The sequence below is a fragment of the Sturnus vulgaris genome, chromosome Z, assembly GCF_052056855.1.
Source record: "Sturnus vulgaris isolate bStuVul1 chromosome Z, bStuVul1.hap1, whole genome shotgun sequence".
Classification (NCBI taxonomy): Eukaryota; Metazoa; Chordata; class Aves; order Passeriformes; family Sturnidae; genus Sturnus; species Sturnus vulgaris.
Genome location: NC_142283.1, coordinates 35,919,669 through 35,947,500, shown reverse-complemented (window position 1 = coordinate 35,947,500; position 27,832 = coordinate 35,919,669). Strand labels below are relative to the sequence as shown.

At 42.2% G+C, this 27,832-nt stretch overlaps 1 protein-coding gene across 2 annotated transcripts in view; it reads left to right on the top strand.

Moving 5' to 3' along the window:
- Positions 1-27,832, top strand: part of TRABD2A (TraB domain containing 2A) — a 75,934-nt gene that overhangs the window by 30,583 nt on the left and 17,519 nt on the right. The window contains exons 3-4 of one of the 2 annotated variants that reach the window (XM_088155982.1): positions 20,019-20,165; positions 22,335-22,509. In XM_088155982.1, the coding sequence (XP_088012108.1) occupies positions 20,019-20,165; positions 22,335-22,509 (322 nt within the window). The remainder of the gene's footprint in view (positions 1-20,018; positions 20,166-22,334; positions 22,510-27,832) is intronic. The other variant, XM_088155983.1, reaches the window with a different exon arrangement.

Sequence of the window (27,832 nt, the reverse complement as noted above, 5' to 3'; positions counted from 1 at the left end):
AGGTAGTCTGTCGACTTTGAATGAAGGTGGATTTAGTTCCCCAGGAAGTCTAGGTTTTTCACATGCAGTGAAGCTATGTTAATAAATTATATTTCAAATATTTTCTTTCAAGAGCTAAGAATGTCTTTTTGGTAAAAATGTCAGAAGCATGCATCAAGATTCCGATACTTACACTTTCCTGGATGGATGCAAAATCTGTCCTGTAAGCAATAGCCAAATAATTACCTAGGAGAAAAGCCAATACCAGAATAAGGTTATTTTTTCTACTGTCTCGACTGATCTATTAATACGTATTTTAATCTCAGGTGATGCTGTTTTTGTTTATGATGTTTCCTGTTAAAGGATTTAGTGAAAGTGCATTTTGTTAATTTATGCTGGTTTAATTTTAGCACAAATTTCATTGAGATTGACAGTGGCCCAGCAGTAATTTGGTGTTTTGTGTTTTGCTTCGTTATAGACCTCTGTTTCTCCAGCAGGAATTAGGTTGTCATGTTTGTGAAGATTATGCTCTAAAACACAAGTGCTTCAGAGGATAGTGTTGCACCAGTGACGTTATATACTTTTGTGGAGGGGAGGTTAGGTGTTGTCTCCAGATTTCCTTATTTTCAGGGCTCTAGTGAGTGTAAATTGAATTATTTAGGAGACTGGAACAATATTTCACCCTTCTATCACCAATGGGCCTATTAAAAAAAACAGCAGGAGGGTAAGTGCCTTAAGATCGAGGGAGAGAGTGTGTTGGCAGATGCTGCTTCGTGGCCTGAAGATAATGTTCTTAAGAGTTTTGCCTCGTGAATGCTTTGTCTCATGGTTAAAGGAGTCATGCTGGGTCATGGCAAGTTTAAGTTCAAGCCTATGTGTCATGTTGATGGGTTTGTGTTTAGTGCAGGAGGTGATGTACAATTTCCTGTAGGCTTCTTGCAGTGTGAAGAGCATCCCTTTGCTCCTGGATGTGATGTTTGTCAGATAAGCAAATATGTGTTGGCTGAAGCAGATTTTGAAAAGGGTCAGGTGCTTTACAAGAACAAAACTTGTTAGTCTCAATGTTATTTGAACTCTTATATTCCAGTCTGCATCTAAAAATCTTTGCTGGGATAATCCAAAATCTGCGTAATTCTGGATTTTTGGAAGAGCTATTCAAAGGGTCCTATTTCTTTTCAGTGTGACTATTTGTTAGAAGATGTTAAGCCTGAATCTCCTCACTGTTAGTTTGCCTGTGTTGTGACAGCCCCATCATCAATGTCACTGCAGAAGGAGTGTGAACAAGTGATTTTCCAGCTGTTAGTGCAATGTAACAGCTCAGATTGCTGGAGGTGAGAAGATTGCTTCTTGCTGGTTTGGCTGTGCTCTCAGCTGTGTTGCTATGTAACAGAGATGCCAAGGAAAAGCATCAGCACACTTTCTGGCCTAGAACAGAGTGGGGGTGGTGGCTTACTTTGTAAGTGCTTTGCTGAGTGTTTTTTTCCATGGATCATGCTTACAGCAAAGATGGCAGGATAGACAAAGGTGCAAAGAATCATCTTTCAGTGATCTCTGATGGTGACTTCTTTGGCTTTTCAAAAACATGTGCATGGTGTAACTCAGGTCAAAGGAGATTTGAACCTTTTGCACATACAACTCTCACTTTTTGTTATGATATCACATTGTTATCACAGGAAATAAAACAGGAGGAAGACTGACTTGGGGGAGATAAGCCATGTCCTTCAGTTCTGTAGCTTAAAGAGTCTTTCAGCACAGCCCTGGTAGCTGATGCTTATTCTCTCTCCCCACTGGATTGTTCATAGCCACAGGCCAAAGAATCATATTTTCTCAGGTCTGGCTTTCAAAGGTACAACTAAAAGTGTGTGGGAAATGGTTTCTTTTTCCACTAGAATTTTATAGGTTTCATTTAGATCTCTCTGTTTTGAATTGCAGTGTGGCTTTAATTTTGTGACAACAGGAAACCTAGAAGGACTTTGACCTTTTTGTATCTCCAAGTTTTTAGATTTTAAATCTCATTATATTTGTTTGTAAAAGTTAAATTTTTTTTTTTAGAGTTACTGGCTCTTGGTCTGAAAGAGGCACAGGACTTTTGAAATGCAGTATTTTGTATACAGGAACTCAATCATAGGTTGATTCTCTTTGGACAGCCAAAATTTAAAAAAATATCACTCTGATTTTCAGAGAGCTGGATGGATATGCATTGTGCCGACTTCCTGGGATTGTTTTGAAATTCTGATAGCTTTGATTTCCCTCTGCCCAGCACTTCCAAGAGTGCTTGTTTGCTTGCTATCTTGGCAGTCCTTAAAAGATCCAGCTGTTCTGTGCAGATTTCTCATGGGCTTTCTAGTTTTTGGCAGTGTAAGGCAGTAGGGAAAGATTAGAACTCTCTACCTGTGAATTCTGTGAGGTTGGAATTAGGAGACGTTTTCTTCATTGAAAGGCTGAACAGATATTGGAATAGGCTGCCCAGAGAGGTGGTAGAGTCACCATCCCTGGAAGTGTTTAAGAAACGACTGGAAATGGCACTTGGTGCTGTGGTCTGGTTGACAAGGTAGTGTTTGGTCCTAGGTTGGATTTATGATCACAAAGGTATTTTCCATCCTAGCTGATTCTGTAACACACATTCCCGTTCAAGTGTGTGTGTGTGTGCATACGAATGTGTTAAGCTGAAGCAGCAGTGTGATGGGAAGTGACACGTGAAGGGCATCTGAAAGAGACATGGAGTTGAGAGATTGGGTTTGGCAGAGATATGATTTGTCAAGAAGAATTGGAGCACTGGGAAGTCAGAACTCTCTTTGTGATACTTATTATTCCAGTGGGATTTTTGGGTTTTTTTGCCCTCTGGCATAAGGACTTGTAGATGGGACTCATGTGGCAGAGATCAGTGCAGTCCCTTGGCAGCAGTCTCACTTTCAGCAACCTTTTCTGGTTACTAGAAATATCTTGAGAGTATGTCTGTGCTGTAGGAACAAGTTGAGCATCCTCTGAGCTCTGTGGGTATCCATTAATGATTTCTGTTCAGTAACTAAATTAACAGCTAATTCAATGATGACACTTGGTATATTTAAGTAGGTTTATAAGATAAACTGACTGATTTAATTTAATAAAATTGAAATTGAAGGACCAATTAAGTGCCTGCAGTTGGCAGTTATTAAAGTTCCTGACTGAGCTGTTTTGTAGGCAGCCACTGAGCTCATAGATGCAGATGATTTTATCACCAGGTCTCATGATTCCAAGAAAATTATTACCACCACTACGTAAATAATCTCCAAGATGAATTACTGTGTCATGTAACACACAGAAACATTTCAGATCTTGTGGATTTGCAGAGTTTAACAAAATTACCTGGGAGCATATGCTTTTCTGTAGTCTGTCTTCTCAGAAATTAATCTTTGGGAATATTATCCTATTATTTTCATCACTGACTTTCTCTCTGCATGCATTTACTTTTAGTGCTCTAGATGGCTCTTAATTATTGTGCATACAATATTTGGTTTTTACCCAATTTCAGGTTTGTATTTGTTGTGGTTTAATCCCAGCCAGCAACTCAGCAACCAAGACCCAGGCAGCAGCTTGCTTATTCCCACATGAATGGGACTGGGGAGAGATTTGGAAGGCTGAAAGGAAGAAAACTCATGGGCTGAGATAAAGACAGCTTGAAAGGAAAAGCAAAGGCCACACCACATTCACTGTTTCCCATGGGCAGGCAGGTGTTTCCCATCTTCAGGACAGCAGGGCCCCCTCAGCCTCACAGTGAATTGGCAGTACAAATGCCATCACTCCAAATGTTCCCCCTTCCCCTTTCCTCCTCCTTCTCCCCAGCCTGAAATACTGAACACGATGTTAGATGGTCTGGAATATCCCTTTGGTCAGTTTGGATCACCAGCCCTGGTTGTGTCCCCTTCCATCGTTCCAGCCGCATCCAATTTCCTCACCAGCATGACGGTACAAAAAGCAGGAAAGGCCTTGGCTCTGTGTAACCCCTGCTTGACAATAACGAAAACATCTCTATGTTATCAACCCTGTGTGCAGCACAAATCCAAAACACAGCCCCATACTTGACACTGTGAAGAAAGTAAACTCAACCCCAGCCAAAACCAGCACAGTGTTGCAAGCAGCAGCTGAAACCTTTTTAATAGAGAGACACAAATGTGCAAAAAAGACTTAAAGGCTAGAGTCAACCTATCAGTCAACAGAACTCTTGGTTTCATTTCAGCAATCACATTTTCAGCACTGGTAAGATTTGTTATTCTGGTATCACTTGAAACAGCAAAGTATCCTGACCTAGAAGATGGGGAGTTTTTCAGAGATAACTGGGAAAATAAGGCAACCTTTTAGAAAGCAAAATTCCACAAGTATTATGTCAGTTCAAAATGGAGATGGACCTGGGCAGTTCAACTGATACTGCTATTGTAGGAAATGACAGTTTGAGGCATCTTACTTGGCTTTGCCCATGCATTCTCGTATGGCTTATAAAAACAGAATTTGTTTCCTTTTTGCCTTTTTAAAAAATCTGAATACAGGTTGTAAGTAGTATTCTATTTACTTTACTTTCTGAAATGAGCATTTTTTTCTAAGCATCCTTTCCTTAAGTATATAACTTGACAAGAGTGGTAAGCACATGATGAGTTAGGCATCAAAGGCTGAACAACTATCACATCTGTGTTGCAACTCAGCCGTTCCTAACAGTTCATCTGCCTAGAGTTGCTGTCTTCATGCCTGAAGAAACAGATACGTTATAGTGTGAGAATATTTAGTTATGACAGCTAAAAAGACTTGCTGAGTCTGTGGAAATTAAATTTGTTTTCTTGTCCCAAGGTAGAAGTAAACCAAAATGATACAGGAAATGAAGCTAATGGTGTCTTAAATACAGTGCTGGAGGCTGTACAGTGACTCAGGGAAATCCATTCCTCTTCTTTCCTTCCCATCTTAGCTTCACCTCATACCCAACACACTTGCTGTTGCAAGCTGACGTCTTCTTGTGGACCATAACTTGCTGATCTTTTTGTTTGTTAACTATCTTCTGAGGCAGGATGAACTGTAGTGATGCTTGTCTCTTTCCTCAGGTTTCTCTTGCCCTGAATTGATTAAGCCAATATCTTCATCCTTTCCTGTAGCTTATGTTTCCAAACCTCTGAACGATCTTCCTTTTCTCCTCTCAACTCTGCATTCGTTTCTGTCTCAGCAGTGTCTGAAACAGGATGCAAAAACTGGCAGAGGCCTTGACAGGACTGAATTGGACAGCTTAATTACTTCCAAGTCATGTATTACACTATTGGATGCTGCTTTGGCAAAAACATCACTTTGTTGATTCACAAATTTTCTAATGCCCTGTCATCCACAGATCCTGTAGTGGTACGGCTACCTTCCCAATAATTCCTCATGTTTATTTTTTTATTGATCTTGATTTTTGCTTCCCATATTTTCATTTGATCCACCTGAGATTATCCTTTCATTTTACCATAATGGTTGTGAAATATTGTGATTTCTACAAGAGGAAGTCCTGATGACCTTTTTGACCTTGGAATTAGAAACACCACTGACCAAAAAAGAACAAAAACTCCACCAAAAATTGTCATAATAAATCTTCATATATTGCCATAGAGACCCAGGAGTTCACAGTACATTTTGTTATTTTTAGCTCCTTAGCCTCTTGCAGAAAGGGACATTCAGTTTGCAGTGAGAGCTCCTGTCCTGGGAAGACCTAGTACATTAACTTGCCTAAACATACTGCCTTTATTTAAGTCTAAAAAGTCCTTTGATTTCTGTGCCTTTTTGGTTTGGAAGCTCAAGAGATATGACAGGCTTGAAACCCACATTTGTCAGAAATGTTACAAATGAATTGCAATTGTGCAATTATTCCATTAATGTAGTAAATCCCATAAGCATTTTCTAGATATGAAATGCTTATTAAATAATGTCAGAGCATATGAAGAATAAAATGAAATGTGGAAGGATTATGGTGTTTTAGTTCATTCAGCTGTGCCAGTTTGTGCAGTGATCCTGAATGCAGTGTGTTTTGCGGTGCTGCACAGTCCCAAGCCACGTGTGATTGCAGACTCCTAAGCTGTGGTACAGCTGTGCCCAGTAGCACAGGGCAGTATGTGAGCTCTAGCTAAATCCATGTTTATAGTGTGCATTGCTTGGAAAGAGAAGCAGCAAATGTTTTGGGAGCTCTAGCAGTGTCTCAGAAAGGGTGATCTTTCACATCTCCAGAGGAAGACTTTTGCAGTTAGAAGCCTTAGTCCCAGCAGTGACCCCATGGTCCAAGTTTCTGGTAGTTCCTGGTGAGCTGTTTCAACAGGCTGGGTACATCCGTCTGGTCTCTGTGAAAAGGAAACCTGGTGGTAGCACTTGGACTGTTTGTTAACTGTGGGGCTTTTTTTCCTCTCTCCTGAGTGTGTGCTTTCTGCAAGGTTTCTTTTGTGTGTTAGCTGTAATGCTCGCCAACACCTTTGAAAGACACTCCATGCTTGGTTTTTAAAGAGAACGGGACTGAGGATTAAGGCCCTCATGACAAAAACAGAGACATTTTCTTGCAGTTAAAAATTTAAAACACTGTAAAAAAGCTTTTTACAGAAGACAACCATGGGACTTCCCTTCTACTGCCTCTTCTGTCCCCTCCAGTAACCTGTAAATGTCTAGCTGCCATTCAAAGCTAGGATAAAAGTTTGAGGACTTTCTAGGTTTAGCCAAAACAGTCACTGATGCAGCTGATGCTTTTTTACTTATGTTCCCTTCCGAATGAGGGAAATTGACTGTACAGATTGGTGCTCATTGAACAGTTTTTTTCTTTGACTTCTTAAATTAGGAATTTGCTTCTAGGGTAGATAAAGCTGTGAAGTCTAATGAGTGGGATAAGAAAATGGAAGGGATATAAGCAAGAAATGTATTAAATACTTTTCTGGTGGCCAGGTTTTTTGAGGACTGTCCACCGGCAGGTCTGCTGTGGTGCAGAGTCCCTCGTTATGCACAAATATTCATTGCACCATTTTGCAGTAGGGGAGCAGAAGCTGTGGAGGTAGGAGAGGAAGATGAGGGGAGAGACGGACTTGAAAGAACAGTCTTGGACTATCTGAACTTGGCAGAAAGGCTGAAGTAAGCAAATAATTTTGTTAAAATCCAGTGCTATTATGGACCATCAGGAAAAGAATATAACTGATACTGGTTTAGTCAGAAACTTATTGATGAGGGGAGGGTGAGAGGATACCTGGTAAAATTAACCCATTTAATGCCAGCAGAAGCAGGCACACTCAGTCAAGGCTTCTAAAGGAACTTGCACCAGATACTAAAAACTGCTAGGCAGCCTGTTTGAACTTTCATGGAAAACAAATGAGATCCAAGGAAACGGAACTAGGCAAATGTAGTAAAAGTCTTTAACAAGATAAAAGCAATGTCCTTGGAAATTGTTCAGCAGAAAGTTCAGTCAAAATGATTTTCAAATGTTATGAAGGTCAAACGTGTCAGCACTTATATCAAAAACAGTTTTTCAGCTATTTTGAATTGAAATTGAATTAGGCTTTTCTGCGGGTAGAGAATTGGAGACCATTCTATGCAGTGCTGTTGCAATAATTCCATCAGCACAGAAAAAAACTATAATGGGCCTAAAGTAGGAATTATTTTTATTTCATGATTGCTTGGGTTTGATTTTTGATGATGGTTTCAAAATGTGCATCATTTGATGTATGATCGCCTGGTGTCCCTGGATGACTTCTCTGTCTGACCAAAATGTAAATCAACACTGCTGGACCAAATACATCTTTGACACAGTGTACTGAGGGTTGCAGTGTCTTTTGAGTTTCATGTAGCCATTCAATATAAAAGGTTGTGCTGACAAAATTTTGAGGGCCTCTGGAGCAGAGCTATGTGATTGCTGAGTAAACTGAAAACATGGGCCTGGATTATATGAAGCAAAAGTAAAATTGTCGCTATGTTGCATCATGGACGAAAAATAAATGTGCTAAAATATTTTCTAAGGGCCTCTGCAGAAGGTTGATATATTCCCAGCAGAGGCTGTGTATCTCTAGCAAGCAGGCTGGGAACACATTTTATGATTTGGATTGACATTTATCTGACTGTCTTTCTTGCAAGAAGAGGGCTTCAGAGAAATGCCACGTTCCATTGTTGAAATGGCTTGTTTCCCTAGCCAAGGATAGAGAATGAAGTAGTTACTTGCCAGGGTTTACAGCCTTACAGTTTTATTTTACTTGATTTGAACTGTTCAGGAATGTGTATGCAGTTGGACACATCAACTGAGAGCCTGCTGTTTGACTCAGGTTTGCACCTTTTGAGCAGTGGTGCTGCTATTTTTGTGTTTGTGAGCTTGCACTGTTCTGGTGTGAACAAGACAAGCAGAACTGTTCTCAGGTAGCAGTTCTGTCCATTTGATCTGAAAGATCTCCTGGAAGGAATTGTACAGGGGGGTTGCAGTAGAGACTAGAGGATTGGGATTCTGGGTTTGGTACTAAGCTTTGATGCTGACCAGAGGACATACCAAGGGAGTGAGTTGTTTCCCTGTGATCTCATTCTCACCATTTATGGATGGTCATGCAAGCACTTCCTTTCACAGTGCTTCTTGTAATCAGGCAGAGAGAGAATCAATACTGCCATGTCAGGAGAATCTGATACATCACCCTGCAACTTGAATTTCATACTGAAATATTGACACCTTTTGCTGTTGCATCCGGGGGGTATGGGGAGCCCTCATTATAAAAAGCAAATGTGACAGCACTTAGCATGTGACCATCAGGAATGGACCCTATCCTCCTTCTTACCTTTGGAGCAGTGGAAAACTGGGAACATTGAGTTGAGTGAGCTCTGACTGGACTTGTCAGGTCTCCAGCCCATCAATGGCACTTTTATTGACTCAGTGGCTTATTTGGATAGTCACACAGTCAAAATGGATGCTAGCAGGTCACAAGCAAGTAGAAAGGGAAGACTAAGCCTGGAAGAGGGGGCTTGGAATGGAAAAGGAAGAGAATTTATATAGAGGTCTGGTTTGGGCAGCAAGAAGGAAAGCTTCAGCCAGTGTATCATGACCAGCTCAATGTGCTCATGTCGTGTGATATCTTATTTTTGAGTGCAAGAAGGCGAGTAGAAGCAACGACTTGAGACACTAGCAAGTGTTACACCTAATCTTCAGCACTGTTCAGTTGGAAGTATGTAGCTGGTTAGGGCTGAATTTTTGGAGAGTGGTGTGCATGCACATGGCACAAGGCTTTAATGTCTTCGATGCTTGAAATTCACATGTTCACTCAACTGTAGTTTGGGCTCACAAAGATTATAGTGGAGCTGATGTGCAAAGTATCCAGTGGCTTCTGAAATCTCTTCAAAAATTTAAGTTTCCTTTTTACATTAATTCCAAACCTCTCAGCAGGTTCTGGAATTGTGACCACGTTTCGAAGGTTTTTTTTGGGGTTTATATAAGAGCTTGAGATGCAGTTCTGAGGGATGGTGATTTCTTTCCATGTTTGGAAATGTTTATCTGTCACAAACAGATGTTATTCTATATAAGGTTTCCTAACAAGAGGTTTGATGTGAATTTACTTTTCAGCACCAAGTGCATTGAACAACACAATAAATATGGCATGTTCCGAATGGGAAATGTCTGTCCTGTTAGTTTTCTGTTTAGTTTTATTAAATCTTGAATGGTGCAGAGTCTGAAAAACTGGCATGGTTGGGATAAACACAAGTCTGGTTTTGGTTGAGGAGTACTTTTGGATGGCAATGGAGGGCAATGTCTAGAAAGATTCCTACACTAGCAGGGCTCTTGTGGGCATTTCTTCCCTACTAATACCGTTGTGCGAAAAAAGGCAAGAAGTAATACTGGCATTCCTCTGTCATCAATGAGTCCCTGTCCTGCTCACGTGTAAGAAGGCAAAAAGACTCTCAAGTGTGGACTTGAGTTAAAAAGCAAGTTTATGCATCTGGGACAACAGTAGCTGCTAGAAAGGAAGGGGAGGTTTGGAGTTAGGGCTGCTCTGGAGGGCAAACAAGCACAACTTTGGAAGCAGAGTCCTGACAGGATGGGGTGTAAGAACACCGTGGCGTTAGGGTGTGCTGTGTGTTGTGGCATACTGGTGTGTGCTGTGCTGGAGAAGGGCTGGATCGGGCTCCCTGTGAGCCGTGACACAACCTGGTCCGTAGGGGCCCTCGCTGTTGATGGCTCTGGTAAAAGATTCCCTACCTGGGAATGACACATCACAGGCTCTCAGAAACTACATGCCCTATTCTTAGAGGCAACTTTGTGTCAGAAATGGTTGTTCGTTAAAAAGTTCACAGATGAGTCAAAAATACCAACAGGGCAGCATTTTTCCTTAACTGATCAAATGATTTCGTAGGAGTTCATGTTTAAGAAAGAGTTTCTTTCTTCTGTGTGATGGATTTTGACACAAGTTTCTCAATTTCATCTTTATTTTCCTTGCATAGGAGTTTGGGAGGAGTTTTTTAATCCTTTCATGTATATGAATATTTTTAAAAAAACCTGCAGAAGCTATGTGGTGTGGGATATATAGAATATTGCAAGGGCTGAATATCTGCTTTATATTACTTTTTCTGTGTCACAATCCAGAGTGAGGTAATCTCTGAACTCCCGTATCCTTAATCCAGTGTTACAGCACTACAGAGACACAAGGCTTGTGGACCTGCACCTCAGATTTTAACTGAAGAGACAGAAGCATAAGGAGCCCCCGTAGGTGTTGCCTGACACTGAGAAGGTGCACAGTACTGGCAGTGTAATGATGCAGGAGGGAGGCATACATCAGCAGAGCTTTGGGGTGGATAACAGTAGTGAAATTTAACTCAGGACTTTGTTGTATGTATGTATATGTGTTCTCATTCAAATGTAAGTTTTAAGAGTAAACTTTTTGTAGTACAAGTCTCATGTCTATGCTGTCTGTTCAAAAAATGGAGTTGACTCATTTGGTCATGCCTGGGAAAGGTCTCAGTAGTCTGTAAGTAAAGCTTGTCAGAATTTACCTAGCTTGGGCAGGGTGAATATTTCAGCCGCTTGAATTATTTTTGCCTGATTACCTGCTTGTTGTTCTGTTTTTGTCACAGTTTTAGCAATTACTCACTAAGCAACTGCTGTTGTACAATATTGCTTGTTGTATTCAAAATTGTGTTTGGAAAAAGATGATTCACATCCTATTATACCTTTACAAACTTTTGCACCAGAGCTTTTTGCTGTGGTGCTGAAAGTTACAGACCATAAGTCAATATATTCTTTCATTTTGTCCATACAGAGAGTTTCTGGTTGACTTGATACCAGTTGCACTATGGCTTTTTCACATAATTTCTGGAAAGCATTGCCCTGCCTAGCCCAGGAAAGCTACCCAGTAATTCACTTAAGAGGCCAAAGTGTAACATGCCTGTGAGATAAATCCTGACGTCCTTTGTTCTTGTTTCTGTTCATTTCATCACACCCCAGACGGAGCCTGCCTGCTTATCTTGAACCATTTTAATCTTGACGGTCAGAAATACGTAATCACGGTGACTTTGCAAAAATTCCGAGCTCTTGGCAGACAGCTTTGCTTTTCTCAGAGATCTTTGAGCAAATGTTTATCCAGAACACTTACCCTGACAGTAAGTGTGTGTGACCATGTGCTAGAACTGCTGTGGGGAAGGTGACCTGTCCTGGCCTTTAAAAAAATGATTTGACTATCTAGGGCTTAACCGTGGTAAAGACAGGATTAGCTGTTGGAACAGTTGTCTGCCTTGTTCACTGAGATGATTAAGAAATTTCTGTTCAGTTGGTATAAAAGGTTTGAGTTCAGAGATATTGTCATGGCTTTTTTGCCTTTCTGCCCCACAAAGTCTTACAATACCTTTTTTTTTTGTCCATTCCAAGCAGTAATGATGGATACATTTAATAAAGCTTCTGCTATCCAATTTGAGCTAACATCCTTCTGCCTTCATATCTTGATGGATTACAGTTACATTTTGATGATATAACACTTTTATTTTTGAATTAGGCAGCAGGGAAATTTGAATAATACAGGCATGTAGTACAGTGGAAAAGTCTCAGTACTAGCAAAGGAAAATAAGAATATTTTCTTCTGGCTTTGGATACATTGAAACTAGCTCAGAAGTCCACAGGTTAAAATCTTCCATATTTTGTCAGCAACAATTTACCTGGTAAAAGATGTTTTGCAATCAGTTGAATTTAGACAGCCACTTAAAATTCCTGAAGGATCTTTGCTGGCATGCAACAATCCTTTTCAAGAGCAAAATAAAGAAAAAAAACATAACAAAACTGCCCAGATACTTTCTAGCGTTTTGCTCAGAAGTGCCAAGCACTCAGCAGTTTCCTGATTACGTTGGCAGCAGATGGATTTTCCTGGGTGTGAAAATTAAGATATTTTAGATTTTTTTTCACAAAGTCAGCTTGGTGTATTGGCTGAATTGGGACAACTGGTTGTGTCCTGATGTGAACAGCCAGGGAGGTGAATGGAGGTGCCATCTGGCAGTGAGTGGAACCAGGTGACTCATTCCAAGAGTATCATCTGCAGGTTCTTACTGCACAGCTGGTGGCTAGTAAATTCCCATCCTACCTTGGGACATGCTATTTCTGCTATGTGACTGAGCTCACAGGTACTACGAAGAACACAGATTTGGGCCTGTGTCTCATTTTTTGAAAATTTTGTCAGCTATTCCTCTTGGAAAGCTTTTGCATTGAGAACTTATAGCCTTTGATCTTCTTGAAACCAGCTAGGACCATTCCAGCAGTTCTTGCTCAAAGTTTTTTGTTGCGAATTCTAACAATATATACCAAAATAGAAATATAATGTAAATTCTCCCTTTCCCCATGTATCCATGGAAAGGTCATCTGGTGCTCTGCTGTACTCCTTTGGGAAGCCAGAACCTTCTCTTAAAGAAGCTGCTAGTTGCCTACAACATAAACACTGGTTCAAAAATGTTGTTCTGTTTGGAACAGCAGCCAAACTCCTGGCCTAATTGTTCTATTGAATGGAAAAATGTTTTAACAGTGCTGAACATTTTATACGGAATATGCTTTCCTAGCTGGCAGAACTTCAAGAAAATCCAAATATTCTGTTGCATGGTTACCAGGTGACATATGAATAACTGTCTGGGCCTGTTCATGGCATTGCAAAGTTAGGTTGTTTACTCTAATAACCTTATAGTCTTGATTTGTTCACACTTAGAGGAATGGTGCAAGTAATGACATCAGTTTTGCAGAAAGAGGGGGAAGCATTCCAGTCAGTTAAAAATATGTGTTCTGAATTATTCCATTCTTCCAAAAAAAAAAAAAAAATTAAAAGGTATACAAGCACTGGTGGGAATATGTTCGGTATTCTTAATTTATAAGGCATGTTACTTCTGGAAGCAATCTTCAAAACTGTTGTTGAGTTTAGTCCCCAGCTATACATAGCCCGTGGTAGAGAGGACAAATAAAATAAATACTGAAGGCTAGTAGGGACTTGTAAGATTTTTTTTTCATCTAACAGCACTCCAAAGAGCATCTGTGAGCACTAGGTGAAAAAAACATGGCAGCTAAATCCCAGGTCATTAATACCAAGTTTGTTTAGTTCTGTGATTGTGGGTCAGGAAGATAAAAGTGCTTCTAAATGTTGTCCTTGAAGCTGTGAAAGATAGGTAGTCTTCAGCAGTGTTACTAGCTTACTCCTTACAGTCACAAATACAGTGAAGTGTCATCATTTCTACATTTCTTACATGCTTTCTATAGTTGGAAAGCCAAATTGTTTCCTTTGTAAGAGAATTTTCCTGTATGGATGTTAAGAAGTGTAAAAAAAGAAGTCTGTTTTATTAACCTCAGTATTTTAGTTTTGCTTCAACTACATTTAAGACTATCGAGTGGAAAGGAAGGAGGAGGAAGTGTATCAAAGCAACTATTTTTGCAGAAGATTATTTAAAGCAAACAAACAAAATGCTAACTAAAACACTAGTTGCAGATGTCAAATTTTAAAAGTATAGCTAGTCTCAACCCAGGAAACCCTAGTTTCATGTTTTTTGCTTTGTTATTCTTGTAATACAATCTTGAGATGGTTCTGTGTAAGTTTCTGAAAACTTTCAGTGTCTTCTGTTTGGTCCTGGTAAGACACACAGCAAGAATTTGGCATAAGATGCATTAGTGAGAGTTTGTTGTCAGCAGAGACAGAGATCAAATTCTTCACTCCCTTTACCTGTGTCAGCATCTTTTTTGTCTGACCTGAGGCAAACTGGATGTCTTCTAAGTGACTTGGATAATCCTGCTACAGAAAAGGTGCTCCCTCTGCTTGAAATACTTGCTTTGAGGAAAAAAAACAATTATAAATAATACGAAGCCCAAGGGAAACGTGTAACTCATAAGTAACCTAAAGCAATTTCCATTTCCTTTTGTTTCATTGACTTCTGCTGTTCTTGTCTTCTGGGTGGATCCCTCATATAACCTGTCTCTGCTAATGGCTTCAATCCAGTCTTTCTCACAGAAGTGGTCCAAGTTTGAGAATTTGCCTCATTTTTCTCTTTTCAATTTTAAAGCAACAGTTGTGAAAGTGACTTAGTCTGCTCTGGAGGCTGCAGATGGTGGGTTAAATCTCCTTTTGCCATTTTCAGTGCATGCCAAAATCAGACTTTTCTTGCCTGTGTGTGCAGGAGCTCCTCATGGTAAGTGGGTTCAGGCTTTCAGGCTCTGGCATTGCCAATCCCAGCTTTCTGTTGAAGCCTCACCAGACTTCTAAGGAGCTGCATCACACTAGAGCAAGAAATCCTGCTTTCTTCTCAACACTTGGCCTCCTGGATCATTACCATGACAAAGGAGAATTATTGACTTTGATAGTCATGATGCTTTTGATTTAAGGCCCTCTTTGATTTGGGGCAATAGTGTTCATTGGCCCAGGGAAGCAATGGTCTCTTCCAGGTGAAGAGCAAGAAGGGAAACATTCTTTTGAGAAGGAGGAGAAAAAGGGAAAGAATTGGCTGAAGAGGCTGAATGGAAGCTGTAATGGATGCAGTTAGTCTCTGGGAAGGACCCAAAAGCAGCCCTTGATTCCTTAAGACAATTAAAAGCAAATTGTCCGGCTGAGCGATCCCAGAGCAAGGAAGATGCTCTCCAGACTATAATTCAAGGGGCTGAATGGCCCTCAAAAACTGAGAGCAGAAAGAAAAAAAACACCGAAGATGAGGCAAATGATGGAACAGATGTGAGTGCTTTTGTTGGGAAGACTTGGAGGCTAGCGGGATGGCGATAGGCTAATTTGAGGCGAATAATGCCAGGTTCCTTTCATATGCAGAATAGCACTTTGATCCAATGTGGATGAAAGTACTGAAAAGTGGAGAGGATGGTAGGGGGTCTTTTGTCTTTGACAAAAAAGGCATCTGCCAGGCTCTAACTCCCTTTTCCCCACCCCCTTAGCCTAGCAGGCCACTCCAACAATACTAGCAAAGGGGACAAGTGTCTCCTGACAGCTGAAGAAATCTCCAGGAGGAGAATGAGGTTTGCAGCAATATGTATACTAGAGAGCTTAATCGATTTTTTCCACAGTACAAAAAGGGAGTGGGTTGGGGGGAAAATAGGGATCACAGTGAAAATGGGAGGTGGGAGATAAAAAATCCCTTTCTAATAAACTTGTTACTTTTGTTCTCCAAATACATCTTTTCAGAAGATGCTTTGATGCTAGTATGAATACACTTAATGGAGCAGAGTAGGATAGAGTCGCTGGAGGGGGTATGTGAAATAAGGAAGAATAGTTTTGCAAGGAAGATAAATGTAGAGTGATTTCTGTGGATTCCAACACAGGAAAGATCTTGGAAACAGTAAAATAGTGTAATGCAAGAGATACCTGCAAGACAGATGCCTACTTTCTGTACCACCTGCTGGAGGAGCTCAGATCTACCCAAATTCTTGGGTTTGATTTCTAAGTAAAATTGAAAATTTCTTTTTAACCTTTCCATATTTGCTGTTTTCTTAACTGCTTGGAATTACCAGTAATGAAAGGATTACAGGATCAAATGGCGATTTTGGAAGGCAAGCAATATTTGTGCCTAGCAAATACTGCAATTTCAGACCAGCTGGTGATCTGGTCCCTGCTTCTCATGCTCTGTTGACTTTCTTCAGCTTTTCACATCTGGTAAACAAGACTAAGATCCAATTTGCAGAGTTTGATGGCTATGGTCTTCTTTAAGCATCACTTTGCACCTTGTCTGATGTTTTCTTTGAGAAGTAATGACAGATAATGAGTTATCAACTTCTGAGCAAGACCCATCTCAGTCAATTAAATCCTTTAAGAACAGTAGGTTCAGGAATCTTCCTTTTTCTTGAGACTCTGACAATGTTTATCCATTACTATTTTCTGAAGATAACCTTCTCACCAGGGCAGAGCTCTAAGCAGTATCTGCTATCCTAAACAGTTCCTGTCCCTTTACCCCTACATCCCCTTCTCTTTCTCCTGAGGAGTTTAAATTCCCCCAAGAAGGTAGGAGTGATAGAGGAATTGAGAAGAACTATTACATTGCTTTGAGAGGCTGTACACTCATGCTGATGGCAAACTGTAATCCTGTCTAGTTGTTCAGTAGGTGTGCCATCATCCCCCCTCCAGTGAACGCCACTGTTCTGTTCAGACCAGCTGATGTGGAGAATATTTTTGACAGTAGAATTTCCCGAACTCCAGCTGTGCAAAGCCTGATGCATGAATTACTGTAACTCATCAGGGAGGGCTAATTGTCAAGGGCATTGATGCTCTCTTGATTTCTGCCTCTTTGTTGTATCTTTTCTTCCTTCTGGTGCAGAAGGACTTGAGCTGCTACTGCTGTCTTCAAAGGAGCGGAGACCACCTCTGTCCCTCACAGCACCAAGGCGGAGGCCCACTCTCTTCAGGTGGTTCTTGTGTGACTTCTCCCTCATGTACTATGTACAGTGACAGGATGCAGGTCTAGGTTGGAGCAGGGAAAGACATTGCTTGTGGGGAAGTCTGAGCTGTCAGGCGACATTCTGTAGTCCTCCATGACAATGGAAAACAGCTGATGCACTGCTACACGAGCCACCAATATTGCCATGGAGTACAAGGCAGGCTGCTAGATGATGTGTCCCCATAGTTGTGGTTAGCATAGGATGTCGGCATCATGAGCAGTGAGCTGGGACACTGTTCTTTGAAATGAAACATGAACATCCTCATTGTAAAGAGTCTTTTGTGCTTTCTCATTTGGGCAGGCAAGCCCTTCAGCCGCTGCTGTCCTGAAATTTCTTCATATGTTCATATTAACTTTCACACCTCCAACCAGAAAGGTGTAGCAAAGACCCTAGAGCTGCCAAAGCTGCCTCACTGGGGCAGGTTTTTTTTGGCATGCCAGCAGTAAGATTAGAGATATGGAAGAAGAGGGGGTGCGTTGCCTCTCTTCCTGTGAAATGCGTGCAGTGATCCTGCCTAACTGTAGGTCATTGAAATTTATGCTGTGCTTTTGGGGCAGATTTATGTAGCTCTTTGCAGCTCACTGTGTGCTTACAGGAAGGAAGATCGATGCCTGTATGGCTTGGCCTGGCTGCTGCAGTCCAGGCCCAGTCTGTTTGGAGGCAAGACTGAATCTATTTCCCCAGAGCACATTGCAAGGGAGGAGGGAAGAGGTCTGTATGGACCTGAAGGTAGCATGCAGAGCAAGTGACAGCAGGAATATAGGCTGCAGGGATATAGCAGAGAGGGGAAGATTGGCTTTTTTCTCACATCTAACCCAGCAGGCTGGTGCTTTCTCCCCAGAAGCCAGTTACCCTCTGCTGGTTTGTGTTTGGATGAAAATCAAAGAGTAAAGATTGCAAAGCCTCTTTGATGTGCTTAGTCTACATTGAGGCAGAGCTACCTGACCAGCTCAGGAGGTTGTTACATTTCCTGGCTGCTATCTGGACAGGGACCGTCTGGTCATTGTTTCAAAGTCTGGAAAAGGACACACTGTTTTAATGGTAAATAACCAAGAAGATGGTGCCCAATAGCTTAAAAATAGGCCATTCCCATGGAAGGGCTTTCAGCTGGACTGATTGTATACACTGGCATTTTCCTGACATGACCTAGCAATCATGGCTATAGAAATCCCATATTTTCAGCATGGATTTGGCTTGTCTTTAAGTGAATGTTTTCTGGTCATTAGCATCCACTAGGAGTTCTCTGAAGCCAAACAAATGTAAAATTATGACTTTGGAGTATGATAAACCCCCACCCCCGCCCACATGCAAACCCTTGTTCAGACATAAAGGTGTTTCAATTTGGTTTTGTTCAATTTAGTATCTAACAGAGGTCCTTTGCAAGATGGCCACTGCTTAGTTTGATGTAACTTGCCTGAATGTCTGCATGGAATTACTACTTTAGTTGAGTGCAGTTTGTACCAACAAAGAGAATTCTCTCCCTTTTTGCAAACATGTGATGTGAGTGAATGTTGATATTCACCGTCCCAGAATTAATGCTACATTATGTGCTTTCATATTGGGTTACATACACAGGGATTTGGATCCAAAGAGGTAAGTCTAGCTGTAGTGGGGACAGCATGATTTAAAGTCTGGTGGAATTCACACCTTTCTGTAGAAGACAGATGGTTGTGCTGGGGGAGGGAGGTTGCACCTGTTTGTTTCCACATCTGCTCTGTAATCCCAAAATTTGGTTCACATAGTCTCAGTACATTGAGTATACTTACTGACGTGTGAGTTTCATAGTGTTGGCAAACACTTTCAGTTCTAGAGTGCCTTTGATGGTGTTTGAGGCAAATGTCCAGGAGGAGTTAATTACACAGAGAGTAACCAGAGCTTCGAAAATAACACTCTCATGAGTAATAATTTTTGAAAAAATTCAAACCAGTATCTGAGCTTACTTCCTTTAAAAACAGAAATAATGAACCAGTAGGTTGTCAGAGAGCTTGTTAGAGTTGTCCAGTTTTGGTGTGAAAACCAGTTGTAGCATGAGTATAAGAATGAAGAGATGTGCTCAGAAGAGATGGTAGTGTTTTACTTGCCAGGTGCTGACAGAGGACTGCTCCCTGCACAGGGGACTGTACAGCTCCATGCCTCACCAAAGGTGCCCACAGGCATCCTGTGTTCAGCCTGGGGAGTTTCTACCCCAAGTCTTTCCTTGGCTTCCTGCCTTCCTGGGGCTTGGTGGTTGCTGTCTTAACTAGAGATTGTGCATGTGCTTGGCTTTAGAGACACCTGTTGGTCCAAAGTGCTCTCTTGTCCCATTTGAGCGGCTACCATCCTCACGGGCTGTGCATTGCCTGAGACAGGGAGCAGTTGGATCCCTAGCCAGTGTCTGGGTCAGGCCCTGAGGCCATCGCCTTGGGAGAGCCCTGCTGTCCTGGAGGGGTCCAGGCAGCCACATCTGGAGGGTGATCTTTTCTGGTCTTCTCTTTTTATGGGCAACAGAAGGGTCCCTAGGGGTAGGAGCTGCGGCAGCCAGATGGTTTTCCTTGAGGCATAGGGGATGGGAATGTTTGCATTCCCAGGGGAAGGCTGAGGAGGAAGGAATGCTTGCAGCACCCTTCCTGTGGAGGCAATCAGCTTCCTCTGTCCCCCAGCAGCCACCACTCTTCCCTGGCCTGCTCCAGAGAGCCATTCCTGCCTGAAATAGATGCAGTGTCTGAGAGGAGCACAAAGCAGGTAGTAACAGCCTGTGGCTGTTCTTGCAGATGAGGAAGGAAGAGTAAACAAGGAGGAACCCTGCTTAATTTAGGTAGGTGGCTGAGGAGCTGTGGGGATAGGGCCCTACAGGCCCTGAGGCTCTGTGGTGGTCAGGCAGACTGTCATCTTAAGGAGCAAGATTGCCCCTGCTTCGACCTGCCCCTTTATATCATCTATCTTAATCAAGTCACAGGCAAAACGTCATTGAGTTAAATGTGGTGAGTCCATTCCTTCTGAGCAGCCAAGATCCAAGAAGGGAGTACCTGTGGAGCTGTAGGAGGCACGGGTTGGTGATGTCTAGACTGGCAGGCTCAGAGCAGGAGCAGCTTCAGAGAGCCTTCAGCAGGTGGCTGTGTGTCTGTGACCTCGTGGGATGAAAAGAGCACTTACCAGGAACTCTGTCTTTTCCTCCCTTCTCCCTCTCCCTCAGGTGGTCTTTGCTTTGAATCAGACTCTCTTGCAGCAGGAGAGCCTCCGAGCAGGCAGTTTCCAGATTCCCTATACGACAGAAGACCTTATCAAGCATTACAACTGTGGGGACCTCAGCTCCATCATCTTCAACCATGACACTTCTCAAGTGAGTCTTGCTGCTGCAGCTCTTGTCCTACACACATCTCCCTGTAGTGCTAATCCCTGTAACACATGTGCTCGTCTCTCCTCAGGCAGGCCCTTTCTGCGTGAGGGCTAGGGGCATGGTGACTCCCTGGCACATCTGCTTTCCTGAGCTTTCTGTTCCAGGAGTCTGTACCGCCTCAGCCCCTCTCTTGCACACAAGCAGCAAAGGTGCACCTGGCTTTCCTTTTTGGATGAGTGCCACGTTCACTTTAGCATCAAAGCTCTATGAGTTAATCATTTACTTTCTTAAGGATCCTGTGGAATTACGCTAGCTTAGGTATGAGCAAACTTCACGCCAACAGAGAGCAGTAACAGGCTCTCTTGAGCGAATGGGAGCAGAGAAATGCACTTGTGACTTGGACATTTGTGTACGGCTGGGCGAGTTACAAGCTTTTTAAGGTTTCCTATCAGTATGGTTGTGTGCTGTGGACAAGGCCAAAAGAAGAGAAATGGAATAAAACAAAGGAAAAATAGATTTAGACTGAATGTGAAGGAAAAGAGACCTTCTGAGACCTCACGGACTTGGGTTTATGGAGATAGTTTCCTAAGCAACACAATGGAATGCAACACTGATCTTTAAACCATGAGAAAATGCCCAGCAGGGACCAATTTGGTCTGTTTGGGCTTTTAGATTAACTAACCTCAGGCTGAGACATCAGGCCTCTCTGTTCTTGTCTGTGAAGTGTTGCCTGGCAATTTGTGCACATCAGTGAAAACACGGGCTCTATCCTTAGAGTGCTGAAAAGGCAGGTGTTGATACCTGAGCTTTCTGTGCTGAATAACCCTTTTGCTGTGACTCTTGATGCATACAGTGCAGCATGCGGAAATGCAGAGTCAACCCTTGCTTCTCTGGTGCCGGGCTTTGCGTGCATGCTGCTGCCTTCCTGTCCTGCACACCCACCCTCCTGCAGGTGCAGGCATCCTGGTCATTAATGCTGCCTAGTTTCTACACCGTGCATTCCATGCAGAGGTTTCAGAGGATTTCTCAGAGGAGACCAGCATTTTAAGAGGGTGCAGATGCTCCATCACTATCCTGTGGAAGTATTACAGACTGCAGACATTGCCCCTAGGTCCTTGGAGAGAGCAGCTCTTTCTGACATATGCATGTTGACAAGGGAACAACTGTCCTTTACTTAATGTGAGGGGCTCCACCTCAGGGCACTTTCCTTGGCAGCAGAGCAGAACACTGATAGTTTGCAATGCTGTCAGTTTTTGTTTTGAACAGAACTTCTCAGTAAGTTGTATTTGACTCCATGCTTGCCCAGTAGATGATCACCTGTGGGCTATAACTACCCTTTGGAAAGATTCTGTCATAGTCTGAGTGGCTCCAAAGTCTCTTTGTCTGCTGCAGCCTCGCAGGGAAAAGCACCTGGCTTATTAGTGGCTCTGCTCTCCAGAAATCACCACTTGCAGGGCCTTTAGTTAACCTTCCCCATAACTGAATGCCTAAAGCTACTTGTCAGAAAGCCGGGATTGCTGCAACAATTCCAGACCCACGTTTTCTCTCCACTGGTGAGAGGTCAGGGTAAGGTGCAGCCGCAGCTGTCCTTGGGGGCCCCACGGGAGGAAGCCAGCATTTTAAAAGATACTGTCAGGACAGGGCAACTGGAGTTGCTAACGCATTCTTTCCTGACAAAATCTGGCCCTTTTAAAGTTTGGGGATTTTTTTAACTACTTCAAATTGCACAATTATTCTTTGGCAGCCTGAGGGCTCTGATACTCGTCAAATTCTCTTAGAAGAGTGTAATTATCATTATAGTTATGTCATACCTATGGCAATTTAAGAAAGAGGTATGTAGTTAAAGGCAGTTAGGGGCAAATACTTAGTTTCTTCAACTAAGCAATCAAGATTCAGGATTTTCAGTGTGGCAAGATGATGGTATTGGTTGACTTTGAATAAAAAAAATCCGTCTGGCTAGCTTATGAAATGATACATTGAGAGAAATGAAGCACCATGCATCAGTAGAAGTTTGCTAAGTATTTTTTAACTTGCTTTGGATTTTGTCCTACTGGCTTTGCCTTGAGGGATGAGGCAGTTGCTACACTCCGTGTGGAGCAAAAATGCCTGTGCATCATGGCTGCCTGTGAAATAAATTCCTGTTTCATTAAGACTTTTTTTTTTTTACCTTAGGTCCCAAATTTCATTAATGCTTCACTTCCAGCCCATGAACGCATTACTGCCCAAGAAATAGACAGCTACTTCCGCCAGGAGCTCATCTACAAACGAAATGAGCGAATGGGCAGGAGGGTGAAGGACCTACTGGAAGAGCACCCAGACAAGAGTTTCTTCTTTGCATTTGGAGCTGGTATGTGATTGTGGTGCTATTCAACCTGAACTCGTCCTTTCCATGTCCTTTAGAAGCATTTGAAAATGCTTGCCTCAGTTTAAAGAGGGGTCAGTACTTTTACTGTGGTGGAGACAGAACTCAGCTTTTCCCCAACAGTCACACCCTAGTAGGAAAACCTTTTCAGTGTAGGAGACTGTTTTACTTCAGTGTGCAAAGAGCTCACAGTGCATGTTCTTACTGCAATATCTGTAAATTACAGACATATTTGGTGGATGCAGAGGCAAAGATACTGAGTCAACTCTAGTGAATACAGAGGAGGAACAGGTCATAGACCTACACATGTGTTTATTGTCTGGCCCACCAGTGCAAGAGGATAGGAGGAATAGGGAGTTGAGATGAAAGGCATCATGTCTGAGGCTGCACCAGTGCTTGAAATAACCTTTCAAGGACATGTTCAAAAGAGGAATATGCCAAATTGTGTGAATCTAAGGGATACAATAAATGCAAGGGAAGAAGCAAGGCACAATTTCGCCTTTCTCTTCTTCCTGCAGCTCCTTGCCTCTTTCACTGTGCTTCCACAAGAAAGTTGTTTCTACTGCTATATTGGAGCAGTGCAGTGGGCCTCGCTGGGGAAAACCTACTCCATTTGCTGCCTCTTAGCAGCCAGCAGGACTCTACAGGCACATCCAGCAGCACATCCAACTCAATAAGGTCAGCGTCTACACTTCAGACTAGGGCTGGATGGAGGGTATGAATACAATTGTTTTGCCATGACTCCTGTGCTTTGTTCCATCTCCAGGGAAAGGAAGAAGTTGGTATCAGTGTCAGAAAAGACAGGTGCTAATTTCCAGAGAAGTATCACATCTGCCATGAGCCATATGGCCTTTGGGAAAGGGGGAAAACTGAGACTGGTCTCAGTATCCATGTGTGGTTTTCCAGTCTTGGTGCATACTGTTTTAGTGAGGATGAAAGATCTAGATAAAGCAAGGAAAATATTTACTTAAACACTAAAAGCATTTACATTCAGAGTCTATGAGAGTTTCTGTACTTACAGGAGGGAGTTGTGGTTACAAACTTAGCATAACAAGGGTCCAGTGTGTGAGACCCGGGATGTCAGGAAAGGTGGCTGACCATGTTTGTTCAGATATGTGAGAAATTTGTAACCTGCAGTCTTCCTGCAGTATCACTGCTCTATGCAACTTGCTGTCACAAAGATCTATGAAGCAGGCCCAGGCTGTGTAGATTCTGGTCATGTCTTTCTGTAGGCTAAGACCAGGGCGTTGCTGCACTCCATGGCTGAAGTTCTGACCATTTGAACCTGTTGCACAGATGTTTCTGACGAAAGCATGCATGAGCCCCAAGTCCAAGCTGTATCTGTTGCAAGTAGCTACTGTTCTGTCAGGAGGCCAGTTACAGATATTTGGGCTTTGGTTACTGCATCACAACTTGAACGATAAGCAGCCCTTTTAAGCAGACATATGTGTCCCTCTGACATGTCCCAAGAGCAAGATCCTTTGAGAGGGGAAGTGTTTCTTCCCCTCCTTGCCCACTCTGAATCCCAGCAGCTGCAGATCACATGTCTTTAGATGGTTTTGTTTTCCCTCCCATCAGTTTCTCTCTATTCCTGCTCTTTTGCCCCAGACTGTCTTCACTGTCAGTCGTGTGCACAGCACTGCCCCAGAGTCCAGAAGCACTGTAGGACCAGGACAGATCCCTGTCCTTCATTTCTCAGCTTTCTTGTTCTCAGCTTTCATGACAGTACTAAAACCCTTTCCTAGGCTTCCTGGAATCTTCCCAAGCTTCCTGGAATCTTGCTTTTCTTTTTCCTTTTATTTTCCCAATTCCCCCTTTTCTGTCCCCTGATTGCCAACATTTCTATGCTGTAGCACTCCCGGGAGCCTTGTGCCTAGATGAATACCCTTGATCTTTGGCTTATGTGTACATGGCTTGATCTCTGAGCACCTGGTATGTTCTCCTCATGCTTTTTCCATAACAGTTTTGAACCCAGACAGCTTCCCTGTCTTCTCTGGGGACTTTGGACTGATTTTTCGATTGTCTCTAATTACTTTCTGGCTTTGATACCAGTCTATCCTCTGTTCTCATCTGCTCGTCCAAATAGTTCCAAATAGGATAGTGCCAGCCTCCCACATCTAGCAGCACAATTCTTCGTTATGCCCTTGTTTGACTGCATGAGGTTTTTTGGTGGGTTTTTGTTTGTTTGTTTTGTTTGTTTCATTTGTTTATTATTAAGCTTCTAAACGAGAAGTAGCATCACAGGATCTATTGCAGAAAACAGATCAATTTCTACAGATTTCTGAGGTTTCCTGAGTGCGTATTGCAATTATGAATGCAGTCTTTCATTGTTTTCCAGCAAGCTAATTCAGACTTTTGGTTATGCAGATTGCTGTATGTGATAGATAATTATGTGGAAGAGTTATTTTTATGCCAGCAAGCAGTGAAGATGAATAAATATCTTGTGATCAGTTTTAAGCATTTCTTGGAATTGTACTGCTGTTAATTACTGTGAAAAGGTTCCAAGAAAGTGCTCATACAAGGCAGGTTAGAATGAGTAGTAGGAAAAGAGAAGGAAAAAAAAGGCTATAGGAATGGAAATAAATCATGACTGCATGGTGGTTTGCCCTCTTCTGACCACCAGTGAAGAAAGCATCTCCTAGCAGTAGCTTATAAACTGCAGGACAAAGTTGTATTAAAATGCTAGTAGGATATTTAAGGGTCTCGCAGTTAGAAGGGGAGAGAAGACTTTCAATTGTTTTCTTCCCAGATTTTTTTCACCTTATTTTTTTTAACAAAAAATGTATTCCTTTTTAAATGTATTTATTTTTAAAACAGCTAGGCTTTTTGTAAGGAAAGTTCAGTTTTTCCATTAACAAAATACCTTGAAATAACAACTTTTAGCGTCAATCATATGCAAACAAGGTTACAGTTTGTGGGTGACTGTGGGATTACGTATACCGTCTCTTGTTACTTAAACTACACTTGGTATTTTTATTTTAAATGGAGGAAAATCAAAAAAATACTGATTTATTTTATATTCTAACTGAATTGATGGGATTTAGAGATCTGTAATACATTGTGCAAAAGAAGTCTCCTGTCTTTTCAGGTTGTGATATAACTGCATGGCTATAGATGTTGAATTCTTACATGGAATTATGTGTGGTAATTTGGGCCATAATCGATTTGATCATTAAATTCAGCACATTTTATGCCTTTTTTAAAATCAGTCAGGCAAACCCTCCCTATATTCTGTCAAAAAATGCTTCACAGTCAGAGCTCATTTCTGGAACTATTTTTGTTTGAAATTATTTTAATAATTTGCACCAAAGAGGAGAACTAAAAAATAACGGATTTTGCTGGAAAGATCCAAAACACTTTGCTGCTGGCCAGAGTGCAAACAAGGAAAGTTTCAAGCCAAAATGAGTCTCTTTGAGGGAATTTGAGGAAAGCATGGGAAGAGAGAGTTGGCAATGCCAGCAGCATTCCACTGTGTTCAGTAAAGATTTATCTTAATTGTGGACAGGCCTTTATGTATGGCAGCACCAGGGTTACAAGCCAGGCCTACTCCCTGTTGCCAGCAGTGGAACTTGTGAAGCAAGGCCAGCTATAGTCTTTTACCAGCAGTCTTCCTTGTGTATGCATTTTTAATTTCTCTGAATAGTTGAGTGGCACATTCAGGGTCTGGATGCTAAACCAGTTTAAGTGATGGTACACAGCTGGGTAATGCTGTAGGTTTCTGGTTTTCTAGGAAGAGAACACTGACACAGTGAGAACTGCATTGTCCTGGGAAGAGTTTTACCACTTGTCCAGCTTTGACAAGGATACTGCATGCTGGCTAAACCCTCCCAGAGTCAAGGAATAGTTGAGACTGATAGAGAGCTCTGGAAATTGTCTTATTCATCCCTCTGCTCAGAGGGCAGGAGTATGGGCAAGGATGAAGACTCCAGAATCTCTCTGGGTAATCTCTGCTAGTGTTTAATCATGAAAGATATTTTTTCTTATGTTTAAGTGGGGCTTACTCTATCAGTTTTTGTGTGTTGCCTTTTGTCCTTTCATGGGATATCACAACTGGGAAAAGTTCTGTTCTGTCTATTTTGCAACCTCCTATCAGGTATTTACGCATAAGTTTTGGCCCCCAGGCCTTCTATTGTCCAGGCAGAACAGTCTCAGCCTGTCCTAGTATGACACGTGTTCTAATTGTTTCATCATCTTTGTGGCCCTTTGCAGCACTCTCTCCAGTATGTCCTCATCTCTTTTGAACTGGGAAGCTCAGAGCTAGACACTGGACGGACCAGACGTGTTAGCAGGGCTGAGGAGCAGGGAAGGATCACCCCCCTCAATCTGCTGATATCACTTCTCCTCACACAGCCCAGGAAGCCAGTGGCTGCCTTTGCCACAAGGACACATTGCTGGCTTAACGCCTACTTGATGACCACCAAGATGCCACATCTTTTTCTGCCAAAGTAGTCTTCAGCCAGTGGGTGCTCAGCCTGTTGTGGTGCCTGGAGCTATTCCTGCCCAGGTGCAGAACCTGATTTCCTGAATTTTATGAACCAAGTTTCCCCTTACCATAAATCCATACTGACCACTCCCAACCATTTGTTTATCCTTGACACACTTGGAAATAGTTTGCAGGCTAATTTGCCCCACTACCTCCCCCAGGAACAGAGGGGTGGCTGAGTAGTTTGTAATTCCCCAAATCCTCCTTCCTGCTCTTCTTGAAGAGTTACACTTGCTTTCTTTCAGTCCTCAGGGACCTTCCCCACTTGCCATAACCTTTAGAAGGTAATTGAGAGTGGCCACACAGAGACATTAAGCAAGCTCACACAGTTTCTCTGGATGTATCCTGTAGGGACTTGAACATGGCTGGTCTATTTGAATGTTCTTTAACCTGATCCTTTTCCACCCCTAGTGAGCCTTCTTTGCCCTGCACTTTCCCCTTAGTCATAGGAACTTGAGATCTCTGAAGGCTGGTATGACCACTAAATAAAGTGACAGAGACGTTTAGTATTTAGCCTTTTCTGCATTCTTTGTCATCAGGTCTTCTGCCCCATTCAGTGCTCAGATTGTATTTATCTAGTCTACATTTTACTGCTGACATGCCAGTAGAAGCATTCCAAATTCCCCCTGATGTTTCTAACCAGATTCAATTCTAGATGGGTTTTTCTTCAGCATGGTCATTTTATTCCATTTTATTCCTTTAGCTTACTTACAGTTTCTGTTGAAAGGGCTGAAGAATAAGAGAGAAGAAAAAACTATTGGAGTTTTTATTATGTAGAAGGAAGCATACTTAGTGGCTTGAGATCTTGACTTTATTTTGACAGAC